Source organism: Dromiciops gliroides, chromosome 2 (genome assembly GCF_019393635.1).
Source record: "Dromiciops gliroides isolate mDroGli1 chromosome 2, mDroGli1.pri, whole genome shotgun sequence".
Lineage (NCBI taxonomy): Eukaryota > Metazoa > Chordata > Mammalia > Microbiotheria > Microbiotheriidae > Dromiciops > Dromiciops gliroides.
Window position 1 is genome coordinate 103,472,643 of NC_057862.1, and position 25,090 is coordinate 103,497,732.

Below are 25,090 nucleotides of genomic sequence, written 5' to 3' on the forward strand. Positions count from 1 at the left end.
TGTGACCCTGGGCTAGTCACTTAACCCTTGTCTGCCCTAGTTTCCTCATTTTTAAAATGGGAATGAAAATAATAACACCCATATCCCAGGGCTATTGTGACAATAAAATGAGATATTTGTAAATATTTGCAAACTTTAAAATGCTATATAAATCCTAGCCATCATTACTTTTTAAGCTAATTACATTTATGTTAGAAAAATATGCTCTTCATTTAAAATAATTTACCCAGGAAAAAGTTTCACCCCCAAAAGTTACTTTTGGGAAATACTGACATTAGATATAAATAATATTTCTATAGGGACAATCAAAGAAATTAAAATATAGGTTTATTCTGCATAATGTTGCCCCAATGAGTATAATTTCTAAAAAAAAAAATAATTAACAGGCTCATAGGATCTTGAGCTGGAAGGGACAAGATCATCCAGACTGACCCTTTTGTTACAACTGAAGGTTAGAAAATCAACTCCACTGTAAAGTTGCCCAGCCATTTATAAACTTTTTTCTTTTATAACCAAGTGCTCTTTTAACATCTTATATACCTAATACACTAAGTATTAAGGGTATGCTCATACTTATCTTCATACATTATTTGAAGTCATGGAGTCAAATTAAACTAAACATATAAAATGCAATCTGTTCTCAAGTGTGTAATGACATGACATATTCATAACCCAGTATTCCAATCATTCAGCCAGGGATATTTGGCAAGTGGCCCAATCATCAGCACTCTGCCATATGTGAAATGTGCAACACTTGTGGATCTCCCACCTCTGCAAAGGGGTGAGGTCAGAATATCTCCTTATAGCTCTTCTTTTGAGTAATGCTTTGTTCTTCATAATTTTTCATTGTTGACTTTTGATTTTTTTAATGGCTGTTCTTTCTATTTACATTGTTACATAGTCCTTGAGCATATTGTTTTCTTGGCTCTTCTTGCTTCATTTTGCAGTGTGAATCTTTCCATGCTTCTTTGTATTCATCATATTTGCATTTGAAACATGGATAGTAATTTGTTTAGCTATTCCTGAATTGATGGGTACCTACTTTGTTTCCAAATCCTTGGAATAAATAAAAAGAGCTGCTTTTAAAAATATTTTGAAGTTCACAGGGCATTCTTGTCAATGACCTCCTCAGGGCATAAACCTATTACTGGAATCTCTGAATCAGAGAGTATATGGATGTTTTAGTCATTTTACTTTCATAATTCCAAATTGCTTTTCCTTCTGTACTGATTAACAGTTCCACCAACGATGTATCAGTGGGACACATATGAATTTCAGCAAAAATTTAAAAATACAACTAAAACCACCAGCACTTTATTCTGTCAATACTCACAGCCTAAGTATGATATTGATCTTTATGGAAAATACCAAGATATTTTTTGGTTTTGAAAATCTGGGGTAAGTTGATTAAAAGTATACAAAAAAATACAGGCATATACACACAATGTATGTGTGTATGTGTGTGTGTATATATATGTGTGTGTATATACATACATACATATATATATATACACACACACACACATATATTATGTATACACGTTCACACATATATAAAGGCTGGCAAGTTGAATGTCTGAAAACAAGTAAACTCTACTTTCTATTATAGATACTGTAATAGCTATAAAAATAGAATAAATATATGAACTATATATGAACTGCTTTGAGAAAGTAAGATAATTGCAAATATCTGAATTTTCCAGAGTTCCTATTAAAAAGCAGCTGAATTCAAATGAAATAATATATGTAAGACACTTTGTAGACCATATATCACTTTATGTTATTATTATCATTGCCATCATTGTTATGATAGTAATAAGATTATATATTATTATACATTAATAACATATAGTCAGATAATAATGACAACAATAATTGTAATGACCAATCCTGGTCCAAGAAAACAGACAATGACATATATGTCATGTCTCTCTGTAAAAAAGTAGTTGATTGGGGGCAGCTAGATGGCGCAGTGGATAGAGCACCGGCCCTGGAGTCAGGAGTACCTGAGTTCAAATCCAGCCTCAGACACTTAACACTTACTAGCTGTGTGACCCTGGGCAAGTCACTTAACCCCAACTGCCTCACTTAAAAAAAAAAAAAGTAGCTGATTACTGGTAAGGACTGTTGAATGCAATGTCAGTTTTGTTTACATGTTTTTCTTTGTTAAAAGGAAGGTGTGAATGCTGTGAATGAAGGTGGGTAGGGAAATTACTATGATGTTAATAAAAATATCAACTAAACTTTAAAAATAAATAAATAATGATTTGCACTGGTACATTTAAAAAGACATGTTTATTGCATAAGGCAAGCTCCACTTGTACTTTCTGAGTATGCATACTAATACCTTAACCCCGCTACAGGGAAAAAGGCTGAAAAACCTGTCTGTCTTCTAAAACTAGGAGTTTTAAACTTTTGGTAGTTAAATTCTTCATTGAAATTTTTTTTCTTCAGAGAATCTCAGTGAGGTCCATCAAAATATGTGCTGCTTACGTGTTTCCAAGTCATAGAAGTGGGAGGTGATTAAAATGAACAAGAACATGGCCCCCTCCTTACACACTGGACAACTCCCTCACCCACCCTCACCTCCACCTCCACCTCACACCCACCCATACCCACACCCACTCGTCTGTGGAGGAGCCAGGAAAGCAGAGGATAACAGGAGAAACTAGAAGTGATCAGAGATAAGAAAGACCTAGTAACCACAGTGGCAGTAAGAGAGGCACACCCATAGAAAGATAGTGAGTGAACAACCTAGGTTTTGTTTAACTGAAAGGTCTTACAATCCTCTGTGCAAGGAAAGAAAATAAGTCGGTATTTTTACAATGGGGAAAAATTTAAGGTGGAATAAATGGTTTTTATATTTAGAACTAATTTAATAATGGCAAAATGGAATAATGGTTAAAAAAATCAAACTGTGAAGATAACGGTTGAAAAAAAAGATGGCAAAGTCCTGGGGTTTTTTGGCGGGGGAGGGGTGTCACACAATAACTAAGATGCAAAGTATCATCTTCCTAAGTACAAATCTGATCATGTTATTCCTCTGCTTAAGAATTTTCAGGGGCTGCCTATTATATCTAATATGAAACACAAAACTCCTCAGCTTGACATTTAAAGCCCTTAACACTTTGGTTCCAGATTTCAACTAAGGCTCAGGGAAGAGCTCAGAATAGGAAAAGAAGAGGATTAAGTGGAGTGGAAAGCATCCTAAAATCTAAAAGCGGAAAAGTTGTTTCTATATTGTGATAATCATTATTTTATACGGATTTCATTTTTAAATAGGCATTCTTTAAAATAAGTAGTTCCTTTTTAGTTGTCTTGTGTTTGTATATCTTCAGGTATACTGCATGTGACTCCCTTTTATACATTCTACACTTGAACCAAATTGGAATTTACTGGTTGTTTCTCTAACTCATTCTTCCATCCCTGGTCTCTGTACCTTTACATAGGCTTGTGCCCTTTGTCTCCCAGTGCCTGGAACTCTGCCTCAGAATCCCCGACTTCCTTCCAGGCTCAACTCAAATGCAACTTCCTACATGAAATCTTTCCTAATTTTCTCCTAGTCACTCTTTCTCAATCTGTCTGTCTCTGTCTTTGTCTCCTCAAATTACATTACATGGTCTTTTTTGGTGACATATCACATCCTTCTGATAAATGTAAAGTACCTTGAAATCAGGGAAGTTTATTTTTGTTTTGTATTCTCATTGCCTAGCATCCTACAGTACCTAATATATATATATATATCAGATGCATAATAAATGTTAGGAGGATTAGATTAGACAAGATGAATTCAAGCTTTGCTTCAAAATACCTTACTTCAGAAATGAATTAAAATAATGGCAATTCTATTTGCAAAAACAACAAATATTACAGCATGAAACAATGAAGAGTGCTAGATTTGGAGTCAGAGAGCTGACTAGGTTCAAATCCCAGCTGCCAGTGATCTGGGTAACATTGGACAAGTTGCTTACTTAAACCTTTCCATAGTTCAGTTTCCTCCTCTATAAAAATGAACGAATTATGAGGGCAGCTAGGTGGCACAGTGGATAAAGCACTGGCCCTGGATTCAGGAGGACCTGAGTTCAAATCCAGTCTCAGACACTTGACACATACTAGCTGTGTGACCCTGGGCAAGTCATTAGCCCTCATTGCCCCGCAAAACAAAAACAAAACAAACAAAAAAGTGATGGAATTAGATGAACTCTGAGGTTCTTTTCAGTTTTAAGCTTAATTCAAGTCACAAAATAGTAAGTACCTAACCTGTACATTGTTAGCCATTGGAGATACAAAGACCAAAAACTCTACCCTAAAACAGTTTCTGCTTGTAAGGTACTCACAGTGTACATATAATATTGTTACCAGTAGAAAGTTAAATATAATACAAAATACCCCTATTATCCTATTAAAATATACTACAGCAAAATACTGAGTGTATATATATATATATATATTATATATGCACATAAACATATAAACATCTACAAAAAATGAAAGGTCACTTTTGTTATTGACTTTTGTTTTACACAGAGAAATGAGAACTATGAGGAGAGACACTATAAACTCTCTGAAAATGCAAAGCTGCAGTGTTTGTTGACCAATGGATATAGTTCTTTATTCCTATGGTATTCAATTGAACAAATTTGGCATTTACTAACCACGGACAGAGAGCACTGTACAATCTGGAGATCAAAAGATGAATAAAATATAATCCCTGTCACTTAGTAATATATCCAATTTTGTGTGCAATAACCAAAAAAAAAACCATTAGGCACTGGGATTTTTTTTTTTTGGAGGAGTAGGGGTAGTTGCTGAGTGATAAGGGAAGATGTTTAAGAGGTTTTTTACATTCTAGCTGAAGGCTAAAGAAGCTGAAATAACTAAAAGAATCCTCAGTAGCTGGGTTATTAATATTTATCCCAATATAGGCAAGAAGCTTGGTATTTCAGCACAGTCAGTACCACATGCAACATTCTCAAACACTAAGACAATTCTTCACCACTTCCAGACAGAGAAAACTATCTATCTCCCCTTTTTTGTTGCTGTCCCAACATAAATAATACAGTACTAACAAAACCAATACACTTGAAGTCACTTTTGACAGACAAAAAATGGAGATGGGAAGTGAGGTGAGACACATTTGCAGTTTTAGCTTTTCATAATAATGTAACTAGTGGTTGGAGAAAATATGTTTGGAAGGCTTGTCACCAGAGCCAGTTATCACACTCTGTTTTCTCACATTTAGGGTCAACAGTTATTTCTCTTCTGCATTTAATTGTTGCCCCCTTGAAATGAGATGTAATCCATTTTTTCATAAGTCAATTTAGTAAGTGAACTGATTTAGCTCCTTCTCCTAAGGATGAATTCATAACACAACTTCAGGGAACATCCTTTAGGATGAATGACATATACCTTTAAGAAATGTTTGTTTTTGCAGGCAGCTAGGTGGCAAAGTGGATAAAGCACTGGCCCTGGACTCAGGAGGACCTGAGTTCAAATCCAACCTTATACACTTGACAATTACTAGCTATATGACCCTGGGCAAGTCACTTAACCCTCATTGTCCTGCCCCCCCTCCAAAAAAGTTTGTTTTTGCTCCTACACAAGGTCAAGATGTATTTGGAAAAATAGGGAGCTTAATAGTAATTAAGATAACTAAGAATAGTTACATAATAATAGTAATTTGGAAGCTTATCACATTAAACAAGAGAAAAGCACAAAGAAACTAGCTGTGATTAATAGCCCAATCCTTTAACTTAATGTTGATTTGTTGTTGCAATTCAACAGATGCATGTAAGATGCAAACATATTTCAACTGGATTCAAACATTTAGGTACCTACTAAGTGCAGCACATTATGCTGAGATCTCCTAGTAAAGTCAACATACAGATATATGGCATGACCCTTTATTATCATGATCAAGGCACTTCTCAAATACTCAAATAGCTGTTTCTAAAGGACACTCATACAAATTCATCAACAAATATAAAGAGCTCTATGCTTAAGAAAACTTGTCCTGTTCCCTTCCAACGTGGACAGTAGTAATTAGGCTAACTGACATAATAATGGATTATTTCTCTGAGAAAATTGAGGGCAGGGGATGAAGATGGTCATGAGGGAGCAGCCCCCCATTCTTCTGTAGCAATCGTTCATACATATAAATACCACCTTGTCCTATGAATTAGTTTTGACCTTGTGAAAACATTACTACCTAAACAATACTCATTATGACTTTAAATATACCAGTGCAATACTGTCATCAGTTAAATAATTTTCAAATCATTATATTAACACAAACCACTCAGTCTACACCAAACATATTTATACCAACAAAATATTATGTATGTACCTTCTACTTTCCCATTCTCAACTAGCCCCTCAAGAGTTTTATCAACAGTGTTAAAAAAAATTTCCGTCTAAATTCAACCATTTCATACCTCCAAGATACTCATCTAGTATAAAATGAACAGCATAAAGAGTGATCTAGCATTAAAAAAAACATTTTAAACATGTTTACAAAACCATATTTGCTTTAAGTAATTTGTAATAATTTTTTTTCTAAAATTAGAATAAAAAAGCAAACAACATGGAATCACTAAACTGAAAACAAATGGTCAATATTTGTTTTGTCTTTTTTGTTTGCTTGTTTGGGAAATTCAATTTTCCCTCTCTAATGGATTAAGATCTGCTGGCTTAAAATTTCCCATTTCAGCTAGCATATCTCCATCTTGAGAAATTGTGCCTTAACATAAAAGATGAAAAGTTGTTCTGATCCTTACTGTAATCAGAGACTTTATATTAAAGTTATACTCCTTTTGCCTACCACTGTTTTATCTCATAGCCCAGGAATCTGACAGTAAATGTGATATGGAAACTTATCTGCTGGCAGAAAGCTGTTTTCATGATATGTTTTTGAAGAGCAAAGGGGGTGAGGGGAAAGGAAAGGCAAATGGGAAGAGAGAATCCCATCCATCACCACTACCCAGGCAGTGGGAGCAGAAATTTGTTTTGTACATTTTTTTTTAAACTATGAAAAGCGCTCATACACATACATTTTTTTTTTTTTTTAAAAAAGGACATTCAGGGCAGCTAGATGGTGCAGTGGATAGAGCACCGGCCCTGGAGTCAGGAGTACCTGAGTTCAAATCCGGCCTCAGATACTTAACACTTACTAGCTGTGTGACCCTGGGCAAGTCACTTAACCCTAATTGCCTCACTAAAAAAAAAAAAAGACATTCAAAGTCTTGATCTCAGTACAGTAAAATCAGTAAATGATAGATGATTTCTATTTTTATATTCACATACCAAATAAAATATTGTCAAGTATATATTTGCATTCTTAATAATAGTTAACATGTTCTAGAGTGCTATTAAGAACTTTAAAAAGTTCTTTCATACATTATTTCATGGTGGCTCTATGAAGTAGGTAGTATAAGTACTATTATCCCCATTTTACAAATGTAGAAATTGAGAGGTCAGGTGATTTTATATATACATATATACATATACATATATATATGTGTGTGTGTGTGTGTATGGATATAGGTGTGTATACATACATACATATATATATGCATGTGTGTGTGTATGTATGTATGTTAAAGGTAGGATTTAAGCCCACTTGTCAGGTATCTTCTGAATCCAAGTTCAACTGTCTTACCACTGTATCTAAATACCTCTCAAAACAGGATCAGAAAAAGTTTGTTTTTTAATTTGCTCTTCCATTTCCTTGAAATTTGATCTTGTTCAAGTAAATTCACCTACTGAACCTTAGTCTCAGTCTCCTCAGTTGTAAAATGAGAATGACATTCTACTAGCTTTTATTTTGCTCATCTCATAAATTGGAAGGATCATATATTGTTCCAGGCTGAGCCAATATATAAAAATGACAATTCTCCCATGTATTATAAAGTAGTAATCATCAAAACAATTTGGCAGTAGCTACGAAATAAGAGTGGTGGATCAGTAGATTAAGTATACCATACATAGCAGTAAATGACCACAGTAAGCTAGTGTTTGACAAACCCAAAGATCCAAGCTTTTGGGGCTAGAACTCACCATTTGAAAAAAAAAATGCTAGGAAAATTGGAATGCAATTTGGCAGAAACTAGGTCAAAACGAATAAATGATTTAGATAAAGTGTGATATCATAAGTAAATTAAAAGAGCATGGGAAAATGTACCTGTGAGATCTAAGGATTAGGGAAGAGCTTATAACCAAACAAGAGTTAAAGAGGATCACAGGAAGTAAAACAAAAGTTAATGTGGCCAAAATTAGAAAAACAAAACAAAACAGAAAACTGGGGAAAATTTTACAGCAAGTTTCTCTGAAAAAGGCTTCATTTCTCAAATATATATATGTATATGGAATTGAGCCAAATTTATAAAAATAAGAGCCATTTTCCAGCTGATAAATGGTCTAAGGATATGAACAGGTGGTTTTCAGAAGAAATCAAAGCTATCAATAATCACATGAAAACTTTCCGCCGGCTCCGCCATATTCCAGTGAGTTGCCAAAATGACGAACACAAAAGGAAAAAGGAGAGGAACACGTTACATGTTTTCTAGGCCCTTTAGAAAACATGGTGTTGTCCCTTTGGCTACGTATATGCGGATATACAAGAAAGGTGACATTGTAGATATCAAGGGTATGGGCACAGTTCAGCAAGGAATGCCCCACAAATGTTACCATGGCAAGACCGGACGGGTCTATAATGTTACTCAACATGCTGTAGGCATTGTTGTAAACAAACAGGTTAAGGGCAAGATTCTAGCCAAGAGAATTAATGTGCGTATTGAGCATATTAAGCATTCTAAGAGCAGAGATAGCTTCCTGAAGAGGGTAAAAGAAAATGACCAGAAGAAGAAGGAAGCCAAAGAAAAAGGCACCTGGGTTCAACTGAAACGTCAGCCTGCTCCACCCAGAGAAGCACACTTTGTGAGGACCAATGGCAAGGAACCCGAGCTGTTGGAACCAATCCCCTACGAATTCATGGCTTAAATGACTAAAAAACATAATAAAAAGATTCTTGGATTAAAAAAAAAAATAATCACATGAAAAAAATGCTCTAAAGAGAAATACAAATTAAAACAACTCTGAGATACCACCTCACACATATCAGATTGACTAATATGAAAGAAAAAGAAAATGACAAATGTTGGAGGGAATGTGGAAGAATAGGAATACTAACGCACAGTTGGTAGAATTGTGAACTAGTCCAATTGTTCTGGGGAAGAATTTGGAACTACACCCAAAAGGCTATAAAACCATACATACCCTTTGACCCAACCATAATAACACTACTAGGTCTGGGTTCCAAAGACATATTAAAAAAAAAAAAAGGGCAAAGGACCTATTTGTAGAGAAAGATTTATAGCAGCTCCTTTTTGGTGGGTAAGAATTAGAAACTGAGGGAATGCACAGTAACTGAGAAATGGCTGAACAAGTTGTAGTATATGATTTGTGATGGAACATTATTGTGCTATAAGAAATGACAACAGGATGGTTTTCAAAAGAACCTTAGAAGACTTCTATGAAGTCATACAAAGTGAAGTAAGCAGAACAAGGAGAACATTATATACAATAATAGCAATACTGTAATGATATAGCTACTCTGATCAACACAATGATCCAAGACAATGCCAAAGGACCCATGATGACAAATGTTATCCACTTCCAGTGAGAAAACTGATGAACTCTGAGTGCGGAATGAAACATATTTGGGGCAGCTAGGTGGTGCAGTGGATAGAGCACTGGCCCTGGAGTCAGGAGTACCTGAGTTCAAATCCAGCCTCAGACACTTAACACTTACTAGCTGTGTGACCCTGGGCAAGTCACTTAACCCCAACTGCCTCACTTAAAAAAAAAAAAAGAATGAAACATATTTTACTTTGTTTTTTGAGGGTTGTTTTTTTGCAACGTGGCTGACAAGGAAATACATTTTGCATGACTTCACATGTATAACTGATATCAAATTGCTTGCCCTCTCAAGGATGGGGAAGAAGAGTGAGGGAAGGAGAGAATTTGAAATTCGAAATTTTAAAAAATTAATGCTAAATTTTTTTTTCACAAGATAAGTTAGAGCTAAATTGTGAGGAAATTTTATTAACAGAGTAGTTTGTCCATTATCCTAGAAGCAATTGAGATCCACAAAACTTTCTTAAATACAGGATTAATGGACCTGTGCTTTTTGGAATATCTGACTGGCAGTTGTATGAATGATGAATAGGAGAAGGGAGTAACTGTAGGCCAGGCAACCAATTAGGAGGCTATTTTAACAGTCCAGGCAGAAGTAGTTATGTGAATACAGAGAAGGGGATGAATACAAAATATGTTGTAGAGTCAAACTTGATGACTCAGCAACAGATTGGATATGGAAGGTTAAGGAAAGGGGGAAATGGAGAATGATTACTAGATTGTAAACTTGGATAACTAGAAGAATGGTGGGACAGCTAGGCGGCATAGTGGATAAAACACTGGCCCTGGATTCAGGAGGACCTGAGTTCAAATCTGGCCTCAGACACTTGACACTTACTAGCCATCTGACTCTGGGCATGTTACTTAACCCTCATGCCCCCCCCCCAAAAGAAAGAAATGGAAGAATGGTGTTGCCCTTGACAGAAGTAAGAAAGCTAGGAGGAAGGGTGGGTTTACAAGGAATTATAATCCATTCTGGTTTGGATATAATAGGTTTGAGATGTTACTGGTCCATCCAGGTAGAAATGTCCAACAGGCAATTAGAGATGTGAAAGTGGAGCTGAAGGGATACCCATCCATTGGGGAATGGCTGGACAAGTTGTGGTATATGAATACAATGGAATACTATTGTGCTGTAAGAAACGATGAGCAGGAGTTCAGAGAAACCTGGAGGGTCTTGTGTGAGCTGATGATGAGTGAGATGAGCAGAACCAGAAGAACATTGTACACAGTATCATCAACATTGAGTGTTGATCTACTGTGATGTACCAATGCAATGGTACAAAAGAGTTCCAGGGAACTCATGATAGAAGAGGATCTCCAAATCCAAGAAAAAAAAAAAAAAAAGAAAGAACTGTGGAGTATAGATGCTGAATGAACCATACTATTTCTTTTGTTTTTAGTGCTGTTGTTTTTTCTATTTTGAGGTTTTTCATCATTGCTCTGATTTTTCTCTTATAACATGACTAATGCAGAAATAGGATTAATGTTATTATGTGTATATATATCTATAACCTATATCAGATTACCTGCTGTCTAGGGGAGGAGGGAGGGAAGGGAGGGAGAAAAATCTGAAATTGGAAAGCTTGTATAAACAAAAGTTGAGAACCATCTTTACATGTAACGGGAAAAAATTAATTAATTAATTAATTTAAAAAAAAAAAAAGAAAGAAAGTTGAGCTGAAGAGGAAGACAAGGATTGGATGGATATGTAGCTTTGGGAATCATCCACAGAGATGACAACTGAATTCATGGGAGTTTTTGAAATCAGAGAATGTCGAGGGAAAAGAAAAAAAAAAGGAGGGGGGGATGGGAAGGACAGAGCTCTAGGATACACCCAAACATGAAGGGGAGGAGACAGATGGAGATCCTATAAAGGAGAAGGAAGATTCATTAAACAGAGAGGTACAGAGAGAGTTGGGCACAGTGTCAATCGAAGGATTATCATAAAAAATGGTCAAAAAAGTCAAAGAAGTTCAAGAAGTATGAGCACCGAGAAAATAATTTAACAGTAAAAAGATGATGAAAGGAGAATGAAAAAAAGATAATGACTCTTAAGGATACTTGGTTAATCAATCAATGAATAAACAAGCGTGTAAGCACTTACTTTGTACAAGGAATTATGCCAGGTGCTTGGGATGCAAAAACAAAAATGAAACATTCCCTTTGACTGAAGGTGTTTACATCCTACTGGGGGGAGATAAATACCCCCTCCCCAACATATGTACATAGAAAGGCTTCTGTGAACTGGTGTAGAATGGAATAAACAGAAACAACATATACAATAAAGTAAAGAAAAAAAACAATAAAATGAAATAAATAAAAGTCACTTAACCCCAATTGCCTCACTAAAAAAAAAAAAAGACAGAAATTGAGTAATTTGAAGTACCAATCTTGGTTCTGGAAAAAAGATAATGAAACCTACCTTCCTCCTCTTGGCAGAAAGGTGGGAAACTATGGGGTCAGAATGCTGTATATATTGTCAGAAATGCTCACTATAACTGGTGTTCTTGCATAATTGGCCACCTTTGTTCCAAGGGAGGGTTCACTGATGGGAGGAATTTAACAATGAAACACAGTTCCATAGGGCACAAGGTAAAGAGAGGGTAGAGTAAGATAAGGAAATGTCAGGAGTAAGATTGACATGGATGAATATGAGGAAGTTAAAAAAAACAGGAGGGGAAGAAAGTTGAGCTAAGGCATCCTAAGACTGAATTAAAGGGATTTTAATTGGAAAAGAGAGTGTTAGCTATATAACTATAACCTGAATCACATTTTCCATTAGCAAAGGCACCTAGCGCCAAGTCTCAGCTTAGTTAGCTAGCATTTATATACCACATTAAAATTTTCCACGTCTAATCTTTGAGCTGTATCTTGCATTGGTGTAGTAGCAAAAGCAGACATTATTGAATTTGAGCCTCACAACCTAGTCAGGAAACTGAGTCTCAGAGACATCAAATGACTTGCCCATGGTCACACCACTGGTGTCAGGTGGGGTACGAATGGAAACTTTTCTTTCTCCAAGTCCAGCACTCTTTCTATCCTACCTACCATGATGACTCTCATTACTAGAAGACTTCAATTATAGCATAATACTAAGTAAAACCTCTAAAGATTTTTCTTTTGATCTCCCTTTTTAAAGAAAATAGGCTCACTGTGTCATTGAGGTTTTTTTTAAGCGAGGCAATTGGGGTTAAGTGACTTGCCCAGGGTCACACAGCTAGTTAATGTTAAGTGTCTGAGGCTGGATTTGAACTCAGGTACTCCTGACTCTAGGGCCGGTGCTCTATCCACTGCGCCATCTAGCTGCCCCCTGTCACTGAGTTTTTCAAAAGTGTATACCCCATATATAATTCCCTTGTCCACAACCCTACATTTAACTACTGTTCACATTAAAATCTGGGAAAACATCCAGTCTTTTGCCACAGACTGCTTTACTAAATACTATAGTAGTGTTCAATGTATTTGGAAAGTAGAAAGAAAATCAAGTGGATGTGTGGGAAAGTAAATCCATGCATAGCACAGGATACAGCTGGAACCAGTCAAGCTGATTCAGACAAAGTCACAGAGTCATCCCCTTAGTTGAACAGGAAGTAGTAATCTAATAAAGTGATTCCCAACCCATACTTCTTTCTCTCCCACCAACTTCCATTCCACTCTAACACACACATAGCATTTATCATAGTTTTTACAACAAAAAAGTTCATATTCTATTGAAAATATCAGTACAATTGGGAAGAATTTTGAGAGAGAAATTATAGGTATATTTGACTAAGAAGAAACAATAGGGTAAAACTGATATATTGATTGCATTCCTCTGGAAGAGCAGGTTATATAGCAACAATGACAAAACCAGTTTTTGGCACATAGCATAAATGATCTTTAATATTCAATTCCTACAGTTTGTTTCCATAGCACCAAAATATTACCAAAGTAACACTGTTTCTGTTTTTTTTTTAAAGACATCTTGAAATCTTCACACCCTAGCAACAAATGTCTTCACCGTCATGTAGACATTTCAAAAAGTATCTTGAACTAGTCAGTACATTTCTCTAAATATGCCCTGACTTCTGACCTTGCTATGAAAATTTGATGTTATTTTTGATGCTTTCTTCCCCATTATTTCTCCTGGTCAATGACAAAATTCTGCTCCCACCCTAGTTGAGGCTCTTCTATTAAGTCTTACTACCTTCACTTTCTTCCCTCCAGTCCACCTTTATATCGCTGCCAGACTAATCTTTATGCAAAGATATGGTCCAACTGGTCTTCTGCTAAGATCTCTCCGGTGGCTCCCTAATAGCTACCAAGTGGAATTCAAATTTCTTTGTTTCTCAAAGTCCAACAATTGGGCACCACCCAATTCTCTTCAGTTCATCTCATAATGTTTACTTCTATGCACTATGGTCCAAACCAGACTGCCCCCCCAACCCCCATCATGTCTTGAGTCTTCCTGACTTCATACCTTTGTTCATGTTAGAATGATTTGAAATTCCTTCCTCTCTCATTGCCTATTGAGTACCTCTCCTCTCAAGTCTAATGCGAGTGCTCCTCCAAGAACCTTTCCCTGATTGCACAGCTATAACCTTGGACTCAGACTTTACACCACGTTTCTAATGTACTTATCACATAAGACTATATGCTATGGTTAGCTGTATTTGGTTCTTGTTACTACTGTAGGTCTAACAGGAACAGGGATTAACCAATCAATAAGCACTCATTCAATGTTTACTGGTCTGGTACACCAGGCTCTGGACTAAATTTTGGGATAGAGACACAAAGTGAAACAGTTTTTGTTCTCAAGGAGCTGAGATGCTAATGAGGGAGACAGCATATATACTTATACTTACATCCATAATATATATAAAATGAATGCAAGCTGGTTATGGAAGGGAGGTCAGTTATAGCCAGGGGCAGCAGAAGAAGCTGCATATAAAAGGTAGCACAGGAGCTAAACCTTTAAGGAATACAAATATTCTAAGAGGCAGAGGCAAGGAGGGTGTGTTCAGGCAGGCAGACCAGTCAGTGCAAAGGCATAGGGAAGGTCATTGAATTTTAAAAAGTGTGGAATAGTGAGCAAGTAAACCAATATGGTTGTATCCACAGAAGAAAGAACAATGTGTGAGGAGACTGGAAATATAAGAAGAGGCCAGGTTATGAAAAGCTTTGAATGCCAAACAGAAAGAATTTAAATTCGATCCCAGAGGTAATAGAGAGCTACTGAAGCTTGTTGAATAGGGTGTGGCATGATAAGACCTACACTTTAAGAAAGCACTTGTATGGAGGATGGGAAAGAAGAGAGGCTTGAGATAGGTGAATAAATGGAAGGCTACGGCAATAGTCTTCATGGGAGTTGATGAGGGACTGAACCAGGGTGGTAATTCTGTGACCAGAGAGGAGGGGACTTATTTGAGAGATACCATGGAAGCAGAAATGCCAATATTTAGCAATTGGATATGTGAGATGAGAATGAGCATCTAAGAATGAAACTGAATTTGGGAATCTAGGTAACTAGGAGGGTGTTTTTTCAAAACTGAATCTCCTCTACCCTGACAGATCATAGTATTGTGACACACAAGGAACTCAATAGTTTATTCAATACTGAATGAAGGACACAAAATAGCCACTTGCCCATATTGGATGCAAATTTGACATCTTAGGCATAATTCCCCCTATCACTCCCCCATTTTGATAAGTAAAAGCAGAAACTGTAACTTAATGGCAATAAGATAAACCCTAGTCCACATTTCTATATGAAAATATGGCTTTGTAAACACCATCAGGCTACTTATTATGTCTCAAAATAGGAACATAAATTCCCAATATAACTCAGATAAACCAGTCCCAGCCTAAACAATAGCTCTACTTATTCTCTACAAAAACAAGATAAGTTAAAAAACAAAGGAAATGAGGGTTGGTGAGTTTAAATGGGTGTGTCTATATCGAGAAAGGAAGTGGCATTTTTAACCAAAAAGACACTAGATTTACCTTCAAAAGGTAGTTAAAGCAATACCAAACTTTCTATCTTTCCCAATTCCTAGCCTTTCCTTTTTAACTAAAGTTTGGGGAAAGTAAGAATTTCATGCCCATGGTTAAAGTAAGAATATCAAAGCATTCTTCCTCAGGTACAAGCAAAAAAACCAAAAAAACCCCCAAACAACAAGCAGGAAACTTGTTACCCTGACTGTTCCACGGCACACATTTGAACAGAAAAAAGTCAGTTCTATGGAAAGAACAATTTGATAACAGAGTGGAGAAAAGGCAATATATCTTTTTTTTTTTTAGAAGCAATATATCTTGCTGAGCTTTTGCTGTCTCTTCAGGCAGTTTCCACATTTTATGAACAGCTGGGAAATTTCCTTCTCACAGGAAAAGGATGACTTCATAGTTCACACTAAAGTGGAAATGACAAAAACTAAATGCATCATCCAGAAAAAGGTGTTTCCTGAAGAAAGGAGACACTGCATTGTTTGAAGGGAAAAAACAACAACAACAAAAAATAATCCTCTTAGAGGAAACAAAAATGAGACTATCTAGACTAAGAAAAGTTTTCAAGGAAAAAATAAGCTTCAGTGGGATAGATTATGCCACACGAAAGTATTCAAACTGTAAAGACAAGTTTAAACCACAATATACATTAAGGGAGCAGCAAGGATTTCCATTTCCATTTAAGAATACTGTGGGAATTCAATCAAAGTTTTATAGATACATTTTTAACTTCAGCATTTTCCAAACGGAATAAGAATCCTAACCTTAGCATGAAACTTCTTTTGCTCTTTAAAAAACAAAACAAAAATAAAAAACCACCTCAGTGTTTCAAAGTACTGATACTCTAATAATTTACTACTCTGAATGTTTTTAATTGATGTTCTTTATATCATCAGTTTTCCCCAGTTTCACTCCTTCTTCCTCTCTGAGAGCCACACCATATAACAAATAGTGTTTTTAAGACCCCCCCCCAAAAAAAAGAAAAACAGGACAAAAATCAGCATAACTGATCAATACATTGAACAAATATGAAAGTATGTGGAATATGTAACATCTGTGGATCTCCCTGTGAGAAATGGGTAATTGTCTCCTCTCAATGTGGATATAACAAGTCAGTCATACTCCCCTGACCTGTTTGTAGGACAAAGGTCTCAGATCCCCTCCTCCCCCTCAGGTTAGCAAGGTCACATGGCTCAAGGAGCCCTGGTCTCAATTAGGTCCTCTCCAGAGTTCTGTCCATTTAAGGAAGTATAAGGTCCACTCCTGAGTTATGCCCATACAAGAAAGAGGGGTGGGAATACTGCATTCCGATTAGCTAGTTTTTGCGCGTAGACTGTAACCCTGACCAGTGATGAAAAAGGGGAAGGTCCATTCGCGTTAGGGACTAGGGTATAAAACAGGGCCTGCGAGCCCCCTTTCTGGGCACCCACTAGCTGCACACTAGGGTGCCTCCTTTTCATGAGAAGAAAATAAAGCCTTTGTCACCTCGCTGTTGAGTTCCTGAGAATTATTGAGAAGAGGATGAATTTTTCCCTCACATCCCTCCTCTGCAAAAAGGTGGGGTGGGAGTATCTTCTATCTCTTCTTTTGAGTCATGCTTATTCTTTTTTTTTTTTTGGCAGGGAAATGGGGGTTAAGTGACTTGTCCAGGGTCACAGAGGTAGTAAGTGTCAAGTGTCTGAAGATGAATTTGAATTCAGGTCCTCCTGAATACAGGGCTGGTGCTTTATCCACTGTGCCACCTAGCTGCCCACCTTATTTTTTATAATTTTGCAATAATTACTTTTGATTTTTTTGTGGGGTGTGGTTCTTTCTGTTTACACTGTTGTAATTATTGTGTATACTGTTTTTTAAAATTTGCTTACTTTTCTCTATCAGTCCAGGCAGATTTTCTGTTTTTCTTCATTCATCATATTCATCATTACTTATACCACATTAAATTTCAGTTACATTAATGCACCATAATTTACTGAGGCATAGCCTAACGAATGGCACCTATTTTGTTTCCAATTCTTTGTGTTACAAAAAGCATTATAAATATTTGGATGTATACCCTCCTTGGGGTATAAATCCAGTAAAAAAGAAAATCTCTGGGTCAAAGGGTATGGACATTTTAGTCATTTTATTTGCATAATTACAAAGTGCATTTCAAAAGGGCTATGTATATTCACAGCTTCACAAACAATGCACCAATATGCCCAACTTCCTATGGTTCTCCCCTGCCCCCACTCCTGCCTCTGTCCAATACTATTACAATACTTTGTCATCTTTGACAAGTTTTAGGTTGCAAGGTGAAACCTCAGGGTTGTTTTCATTTCTCTTATTATAAGTGATTTGAAGCACTCTCTCATGCGTTTGCTAATAGTTTACAAATCTTTTGAGAGCTGTTTGTTTTCCCTTTGAAAACTTACTTATTGAAGAATGTGCAACTGAGGAATCTGAGGCCCTGGTGACATATATGTGCATGTGCATGTATGCATATATAAATATACATGCATATATAGCTATTAACTGTTTATAATTCTTGGATACCAAATCCTTATCAGAAAAAATTTGTCACAGATTGTTTTCTCATTTGACTGCTGCTCTTCTCCCTCTGTTTATCTTTTTAAACTTCTCTTGAGTCTTGTATGTTGAGATCAAATTTTCTATTCAGTTCTGGTCTTTTCACCAGGAAAGATTGAAAGTCCCCAATGTCATTAAATGTCCATCTTTTCCCCTGAAAGAAAATGCACATTTTTGCTGGGTAATAGATTCTCGGCTGCAATCCAAGCTCCTTTGCCTTCCGGAATATCATATTCCAAACTTTGCGGTCCTTTAATGTTGAAGCTGCCAGGTCCTGAGCAATCCTGACTGTGGCTCCATGATATTTAAATTGCTTCTTTCTGGCTGCTTGGAGTATTTTCTCCTTCACCTGATAATTCTGGAATTTGGCTACAATATTCCTTGGAGTTTTCCTTTTGGGGTCTCTTTCAGGAGGTGATCGGTGGATTCTTTCAATGATGATTTTATCCTCTGATTCTATGATATCAGGGCAGTTCTCCTTAATAATTTCCTGGAATATGGTGTCTAGATTCTTTTTCTGGTCATGGCTTTCAGGCAGTCCAATGATTCTCAAATTGTCTCTCCTCGATCTGTTTTCCAGATCAGTTGTCTTTCCAATGAGGTATTTTACATTTTCTTCTATTTTTTCATTTTTTTTATTCTGCTTGACTGATTCCTGGTGTCTCACGGATTCCTTATCTTCCAACTGTCCCACTTTAATTTTTAAGGCATTGTTTTCTTCAGTGAGATTATGCACCTTTTTTTCCATTTGGCCAAGTGAATTTTTTAAGGCAGTGTTTTCTTCAATGAGATTATGCACCTTTTTTTCCATTTGGCCAAATGAATTTTTTAAGGCTTTGTTTTCTTCAGCTTCCTTTTCCAAGCTGCTGATTCTTTTTTCATAGTTTTCTTGTTTTGCTTTCATTTCTCTCCCCATTTTTTCTTCTACCTCTCTCAATTGATTTTTAAAATCCTTTTTGAGCTCTTCCAGGAAGGCTTTTTGTTCTTGAGACCAATTCACCTTCCCTTGTGAGGCTTCAGATGTAGGCAATTTGAGGCTATTGTCCTCATCTGAGTTTGTGTTGGCTTCTTCCCTATTGATACAGAAGCTCTCAATGGAGAGGGCTCTTTTTTGCTTCTTACTTATTATTGCAGCTTATTTATTTATTTTTTAAATTGAGGTCTGCTCTGGGGGCACCAGGGACCCTGTTTTGGGTTTCTTGTGCAGGGGTATAGGTGCTGTGTGACCGGGTTTTTACTCTGAGGCCTTTATGGTGTGTGGAGATCCCCTGCCCTGCACTTCCTGTCTGATTGTGCTTGGCCAGCCAGGCGCCAGGCGCCAGCATCTGATCCCGCCTGACTCGTTCGTGGCCCTCTCGGCTGGTGCAGGTAGGTTTTTCCACTGTCCTTCTTGGCCACCAGATTTTTGAACCAGGTTCCAGGGACCTCAGTTGTTCGGCTGTGGCCCACAGCTCCTGCTGACTTGCCCCGACCCCCTCGGCGCTGGGTTGCTGCCCTGCGCTGGGCCTCCCTTTTGCCCGAGTCAGACCGACCTTTTCCTGAAGTCTTCTGAATTATCTCTGGTTGGAGGACTGTGTCTGTCTCTTTGCAGGTTCTGTAGTTTCAGAATCCGTCCAGAGGCTTGATTTAATGTTCGTTTTGAGGGAACAGAAGGAGAGCTCAGGCAGCTTGCTGCTTCCTCTCTGCCATCTTCGACTGCTGCTCTTCTCAATCTAGGTGCTTTAATTTTTTTTTGTCTTTCCATAAGTTTTTCAGTTTCAAGCAATTAAAATTATTTTATTTTTAATAACTGCCTCTATGCCTATTCCTAGGGCATAGCTATGAAATGTATATTATCTGCTTCTATTATTTTTATACTATTAACATTAGTATATTACTTTAATATTAAAGATCACATATTGGGGGCAGCTAGGTGGTACAGTGGATAAAGCACTGGCACTGGATTCAGGAGGACCTGAGTTCAAATCTGGCCTCAGATACTTGACACTTACTAGCTGTATGACCTTGAACAAGACACTTAACCCTCACTGCCCTGCCAAAAAAAAGGATCACATATTGATTTAGAATGTATTTTGGAATACAGTGTAATGTATCAGTTTAAGCCTAATTTCTGCCAGACTATTCCCCAGTTTTCCCAGCTGTTTTAATTAATTAGGGAGTTATTTCTTAACCCATGTTTTCCAGTTCATTAAACACTAAGTTACTGAGTTCAATTTCTGATTGTCCCTTGTCTAGTCTATATCATTGATCTACCTCTATTTTTAAAGCAATACCAGCTAGGTGGCGCAGTGGATAAAGTACCAGCCTGGATTCAGGAGCACCTGAATTCAAATCCATCCTCAGATACTTAACACATATTAGCTTTGTGACCCTGGGCAAGTCACTTAATCCTCACTGGGGGGGGGGGGGGCGCGGGGGCAGGCCAAAACCCCAATACCAGCTGGTTTTGATGATTGCTACTTTACAATATAGTTTGAGGTCTGGAAGTGCTTATACCCCTTCTTTCCCTACCTCTTTTTGTCATTCCCTTGATAATCTAGATCTTTTATTTTTCAAAATGAATTATGTTATTCTTTATGAAATTATATAAAGTACTGTTTTGATAATTTAATTCATATGACATTAAAACTACAAATTAACTTTGGTTGTACTGTCATTGTATTTTATTGGCATGGTTCAGTCATGAGCACTGAATATTCCTCTGGCTATTTAAAGTATTAATTTAAAAAAAATCATTTTGTAATTGAATCTATTTAAGTCTTTTTTGTGATTTATTTGATTGATCCCCAGATACTTTACGAATTTTATAGTTATTTGGAATGGGATTTCTCTATTACTATCTATTGGCTTTTAAAATTATTATTATATATAAATTCAATTGATTTTTGAAGGTTTATTTTAGAGCCTGAAATTTTGCTGAAGCTATTGTCCCATTTATTTTCCTAGCAAACTATAACATCATCAGCAAATGGGAAGGGTTGTTTTTTTTTTAAACTTCCTCTTTATCTAGGTCAGCTAAGTGGCACAGTGGATAGAGCTCCTAGCCTGGAGTCAGGAAAACTCATCTTTCTGAGTTCAAATTTGGCCTCAGACACTTACTAGCTATGTGACCCTGGGCAAATCAGTTAAGCCTGTTTGCCTCAGTTTCCTCATATAAAAAATAAACTGGAGAAGGAATGGTAAACCACTCTAGTATCTTTGCCAAGAAAACCCCAAATGGGGTCACAGAGAGTCAGACATGACTGCAGTGACCAAACAACATCAATATCTTTAAATTTTTTTCTCATCATATTAGTAATTACTAGGATTTCCAGGATTACATCAAGTAAAAATGGGGAGAGTGGGCATCCTTTTAATCTCTTGTATCTATTCAGAAAAGTTTTAGTGTATCTCCATTGCATATGATACTTGCTTTTGACTTTATTTTTTATGACATGAAAAAAGGTCCCTCTATACCTCTACTTTGTACGGATTTTATCATAAATTAGTAATGAATTTTGTCAAAGATTTTTCTCATACCTCTTAAGGTAATGTGGTCTTGAGATGTTTTTGTTTTTAATTTGATCATGATGATAGTTTTCATATTAGTGAACCATTCTTATATCCCTGATATAAACTAAATGTGATCAAGAATTAGTATTTCTTGGATAAATCTATTTCTTTTGTGTTCTCAGTTTTGTTAGTACATGTGTGTATAATAGGTTTTTAATTTTAATTTTTTCTGGTTTTGTTATGATTTCACTTTATTTGCTATTCTGTTCATTCGATTTCCTGCCAATTAAATTGGCTAAAAGTTTATACATGTTATTAATCCCTGCAAAGAACTACTTTTTAGTTTTATTCTTCATTTCTATAGTTTTGTTTCCATTTTATCTACTTCTTCTCTAATATTTTTAATATATCCTCTTTGCTGCTCACTTTAAGTTTAATAGTGAGTCCATTAATTCCCTCTTTTTTTCTATTTTCTTATTGTATATTTGTAAGGATATTATTTCTAATCTCCTGCTATGACCTTCCCAGAAATTTTGGTATTGTGTTCTTTGAATGATTTGTTCTTTGACCCATTCATTATTTAGGATTTCAATTTTAAGCATCCATTTCTATCACTGTCTTTTGTTTGGGGTCCCTGAATTGATTACTATTATATTATTGCTATTATAGTTTATAAAGTATTGACTTACTATTTCTATCTTTTTTCCTTTATTTTTAATACCTCTGTGTTCTAATACATGCATAATTTTTAAAAAATTTTATTATTTTTTTTTGTGGGGCAATGAGGGTTAAGTGACTTGCCCAGGGTCACACAGCTAGTAGGTGTCAAGTGTCTGAGGCCAGATTTGAACTCAGCTCCTCCTGAATCTAGGGCTGGTGCTTTATCCACTGTGCCACCTAGCTGCCCCCACATGCATAATTTTTTAAAAGTTCTATGTAAAATGAAATATATGTATATTCTTTAGTAGTCCCTTTTAGAGGACATCATGTTTCTTTTTTTCATTTTCATTTTTATATTTTTTTTTACAGGGCAATGGGGGTTAAGTGACTTGCCCAGGGTCACACAGCTAATAAGTGTCATGTGTCTGAGGCCGGATTTGAACTCAGGTACTCCTGAATCCAGGGCTGGTGCTTTATCCACTGCAACACCTAGCCGCCCCGACATCATGTTTCTTAACTCTAGTTTCCCCAGCATTTGTTCAGTTCCATATTTTTCCCTTTATCTTTCTGTTAGACTTTTCCAAAACTGAGGGGGACATTGAAATGTTACTATTGTGTTACTATATATGTTTTTGTTGTTCAGTCAATGTGTCCTTTAAGAATTTTGATGTTTAGGCATTTGGAACATCTAAATTTAATACCAATATTGGTTTGTTGTCCATGGTTCCTTTCAGAATAATGTAGTTTCCTTGTTTATCTCTTTTTTTATGGTTTGAAAATTTGTTTCTGATTTGTCTGATAGCATGATTGTAATGAGCCACTAGGCAGCACAGTGGATAGAACACCAGGCCTGGAGTTGGGAAGACCTAAATTCAAATCTGGTCTCAGACACTTATTAACTGTGTGACCCTGTTTGCCTCAGTTTCCTCATCTGTAAAATGAGTTGGAGAAAGAAATGGTAAACGTCTCCAGTATCTTTGCCAAGAAAACCCCAAATGGGGTCATGAAGAATCAGAAACAACTGAAATTACAGAATACATTTACAACTTCTGCTTTTTTGGATTTATTTGATGTTCTCCATTTTTATTTTGTGTATGTTTTTATTTTTAAAATGTATTTCTTGGGGCAGCTAGGTGGCGTAGTGGATAGAGCACCAGCCCTGGATTCAGAAGTACCTGAGTTCAAATCTGGCTTCAGATACTTGACAATTACTAGCTGTGTGGCCCTGGGCAAGTCACTTAACCCCAATTGCCTCAGGGGGGAAAAATGTATTTCTTGTGGCAACAAATTAGGAGTTCTTATTTTCTTTTTCAAACTGTGATTCCTTTTCATTTTATTGGTTTGTTTAATATATTCACATTTAAGATTGAGAGTTAATATTTTCCTCCACTTATTGCTAACAATTTCCCCCCAAACTATGAAATAATTTACTTATATTGAGTTTCAAACAGTTAGGTCATGGCACAGAACACTCAGAAGAATACACTACTTATTTATTTATTTTACCTGCCTCTTGTTTTTCCACCCAGGACATGAATCCTCAGCTTTATTCTGGAACCCAACTTTGGGTCACTGAAGACCTAAAGACAAGATAAAGATTTTGATAAAAAAAACCCATTGCCCAATCACCTAACAAGAGATACAAGTCACTTAACCCCCATTGCCCCGCCAAAAAAAAAAAAGAGAGAGAGAGAGAGAGATACAAGTTCTGGGTCATGTGATTAGACAAAATAGAAAACTAGACATTTTCTCTTATTCCCTCAATTTCTCAAACCTCTCCAAAACAAGAATCATGTGCCAAAGATGAAGAAATTTCAGCCACCTCCATGATTGAGTATAACTGGAATACAAAAGAAGGTAAAAAACAAACCCATGAACTGACATCTACACTGAGTTCACTCAGTATTGTTCCCCATTACCTCAGCAGCAAGGCTATATTAGCTGACTCACATTGGCTTGCAATAAACTTCAAACCCAAACCCCAGTGTCTTTTCCCTCTTTCCAGTGCCTTGGAAATCCTGGTTCCAGTTTACTCAGTTTATTCAGGCTAGGACAGATAGCCAGCATATCTCTATAGTACTCTAGACTACTGAAAATTATTGGGACCACACAGCCAGCACCACAGCAGACAGCACTCTGGGCTGCAAAAGTTTTCTGTGGGAGAGTCAGGAACAGAGGGAAAGAGGCAGGATGTGTGTCTGAATTGGAAATAGTGTTCAACACCACATCTTACCCCACCTCTTCCCAGAGCCTTAGAGACCTAAAGTACAAAAACCAACCTTCTAGCACTGAGCATGGCAGTTCACTATCAAAGAATTGAGGGCGGGACACCTCAACAGATCACAGTGTTCATGAGCTGAGGCCGAGGGTGGGGATGTACCATGCGGCACTCCACCAAGCTTGAGGGAAAGTACTCAGCATCCAGATGGAGATGCAGAATGAGACATTTTTGGGGCCTGGCCAAAGCAGACTTTGTTTTGCTTGACTGCATATTTATTATAAGAGTTTTGTTTTTGTTTTTCTTTCTTTTTTTTTTCCAATGAGGGGAGCAGGAGGGGAAAAGAGAGAAAATAAATGCTTATTAATGAAAAATAAATTTAAAAAAAAGGAAAGGCAACTCCCTTCAGCACCAGCAGGAGACTATGCATGAAGCACTGCATGTGAGACTCCACTGATCTACTGGTTAGTTTTTTAA

The 25,090-nt window shown here is 36.6% G+C and overlaps 2 protein-coding genes across 2 annotated transcripts in view; one reads left to right on the forward strand and one right to left on the reverse strand.

Annotated features, from left to right (window-relative positions):
- ADD3 (adducin 3) overlaps positions 1-25,090 on the reverse strand; it is a 160,812-nt gene that overhangs the window by 73,163 nt on the left and 62,559 nt on the right. The window contains 1 exon segment of the mRNA XM_043982771.1: positions 23,906-23,975. The gene's annotated coding sequence lies outside the window, so the exon portion shown is untranslated.
- On the forward strand, positions 8,480-9,043 carry LOC122740504 (60S ribosomal protein L21). Its single transcript, XM_043982773.1, has one exon. The coding sequence runs from the start codon at positions 8,515-8,517 to the stop codon at positions 8,995-8,997; it is 483 nt and encodes a 160-aa protein (XP_043838708.1). The 5' UTR covers positions 8,480-8,514; the 3' UTR covers positions 8,998-9,043.

Excerpts from the sequence above, each read along its gene's own strand:
- LOC122740504 (XM_043982773.1), top strand. The coding sequence starts at position 8,515 with ATGACGAACACAAAAGGAAAAAGGAGAGGAACACGTTACATGTTTTCT.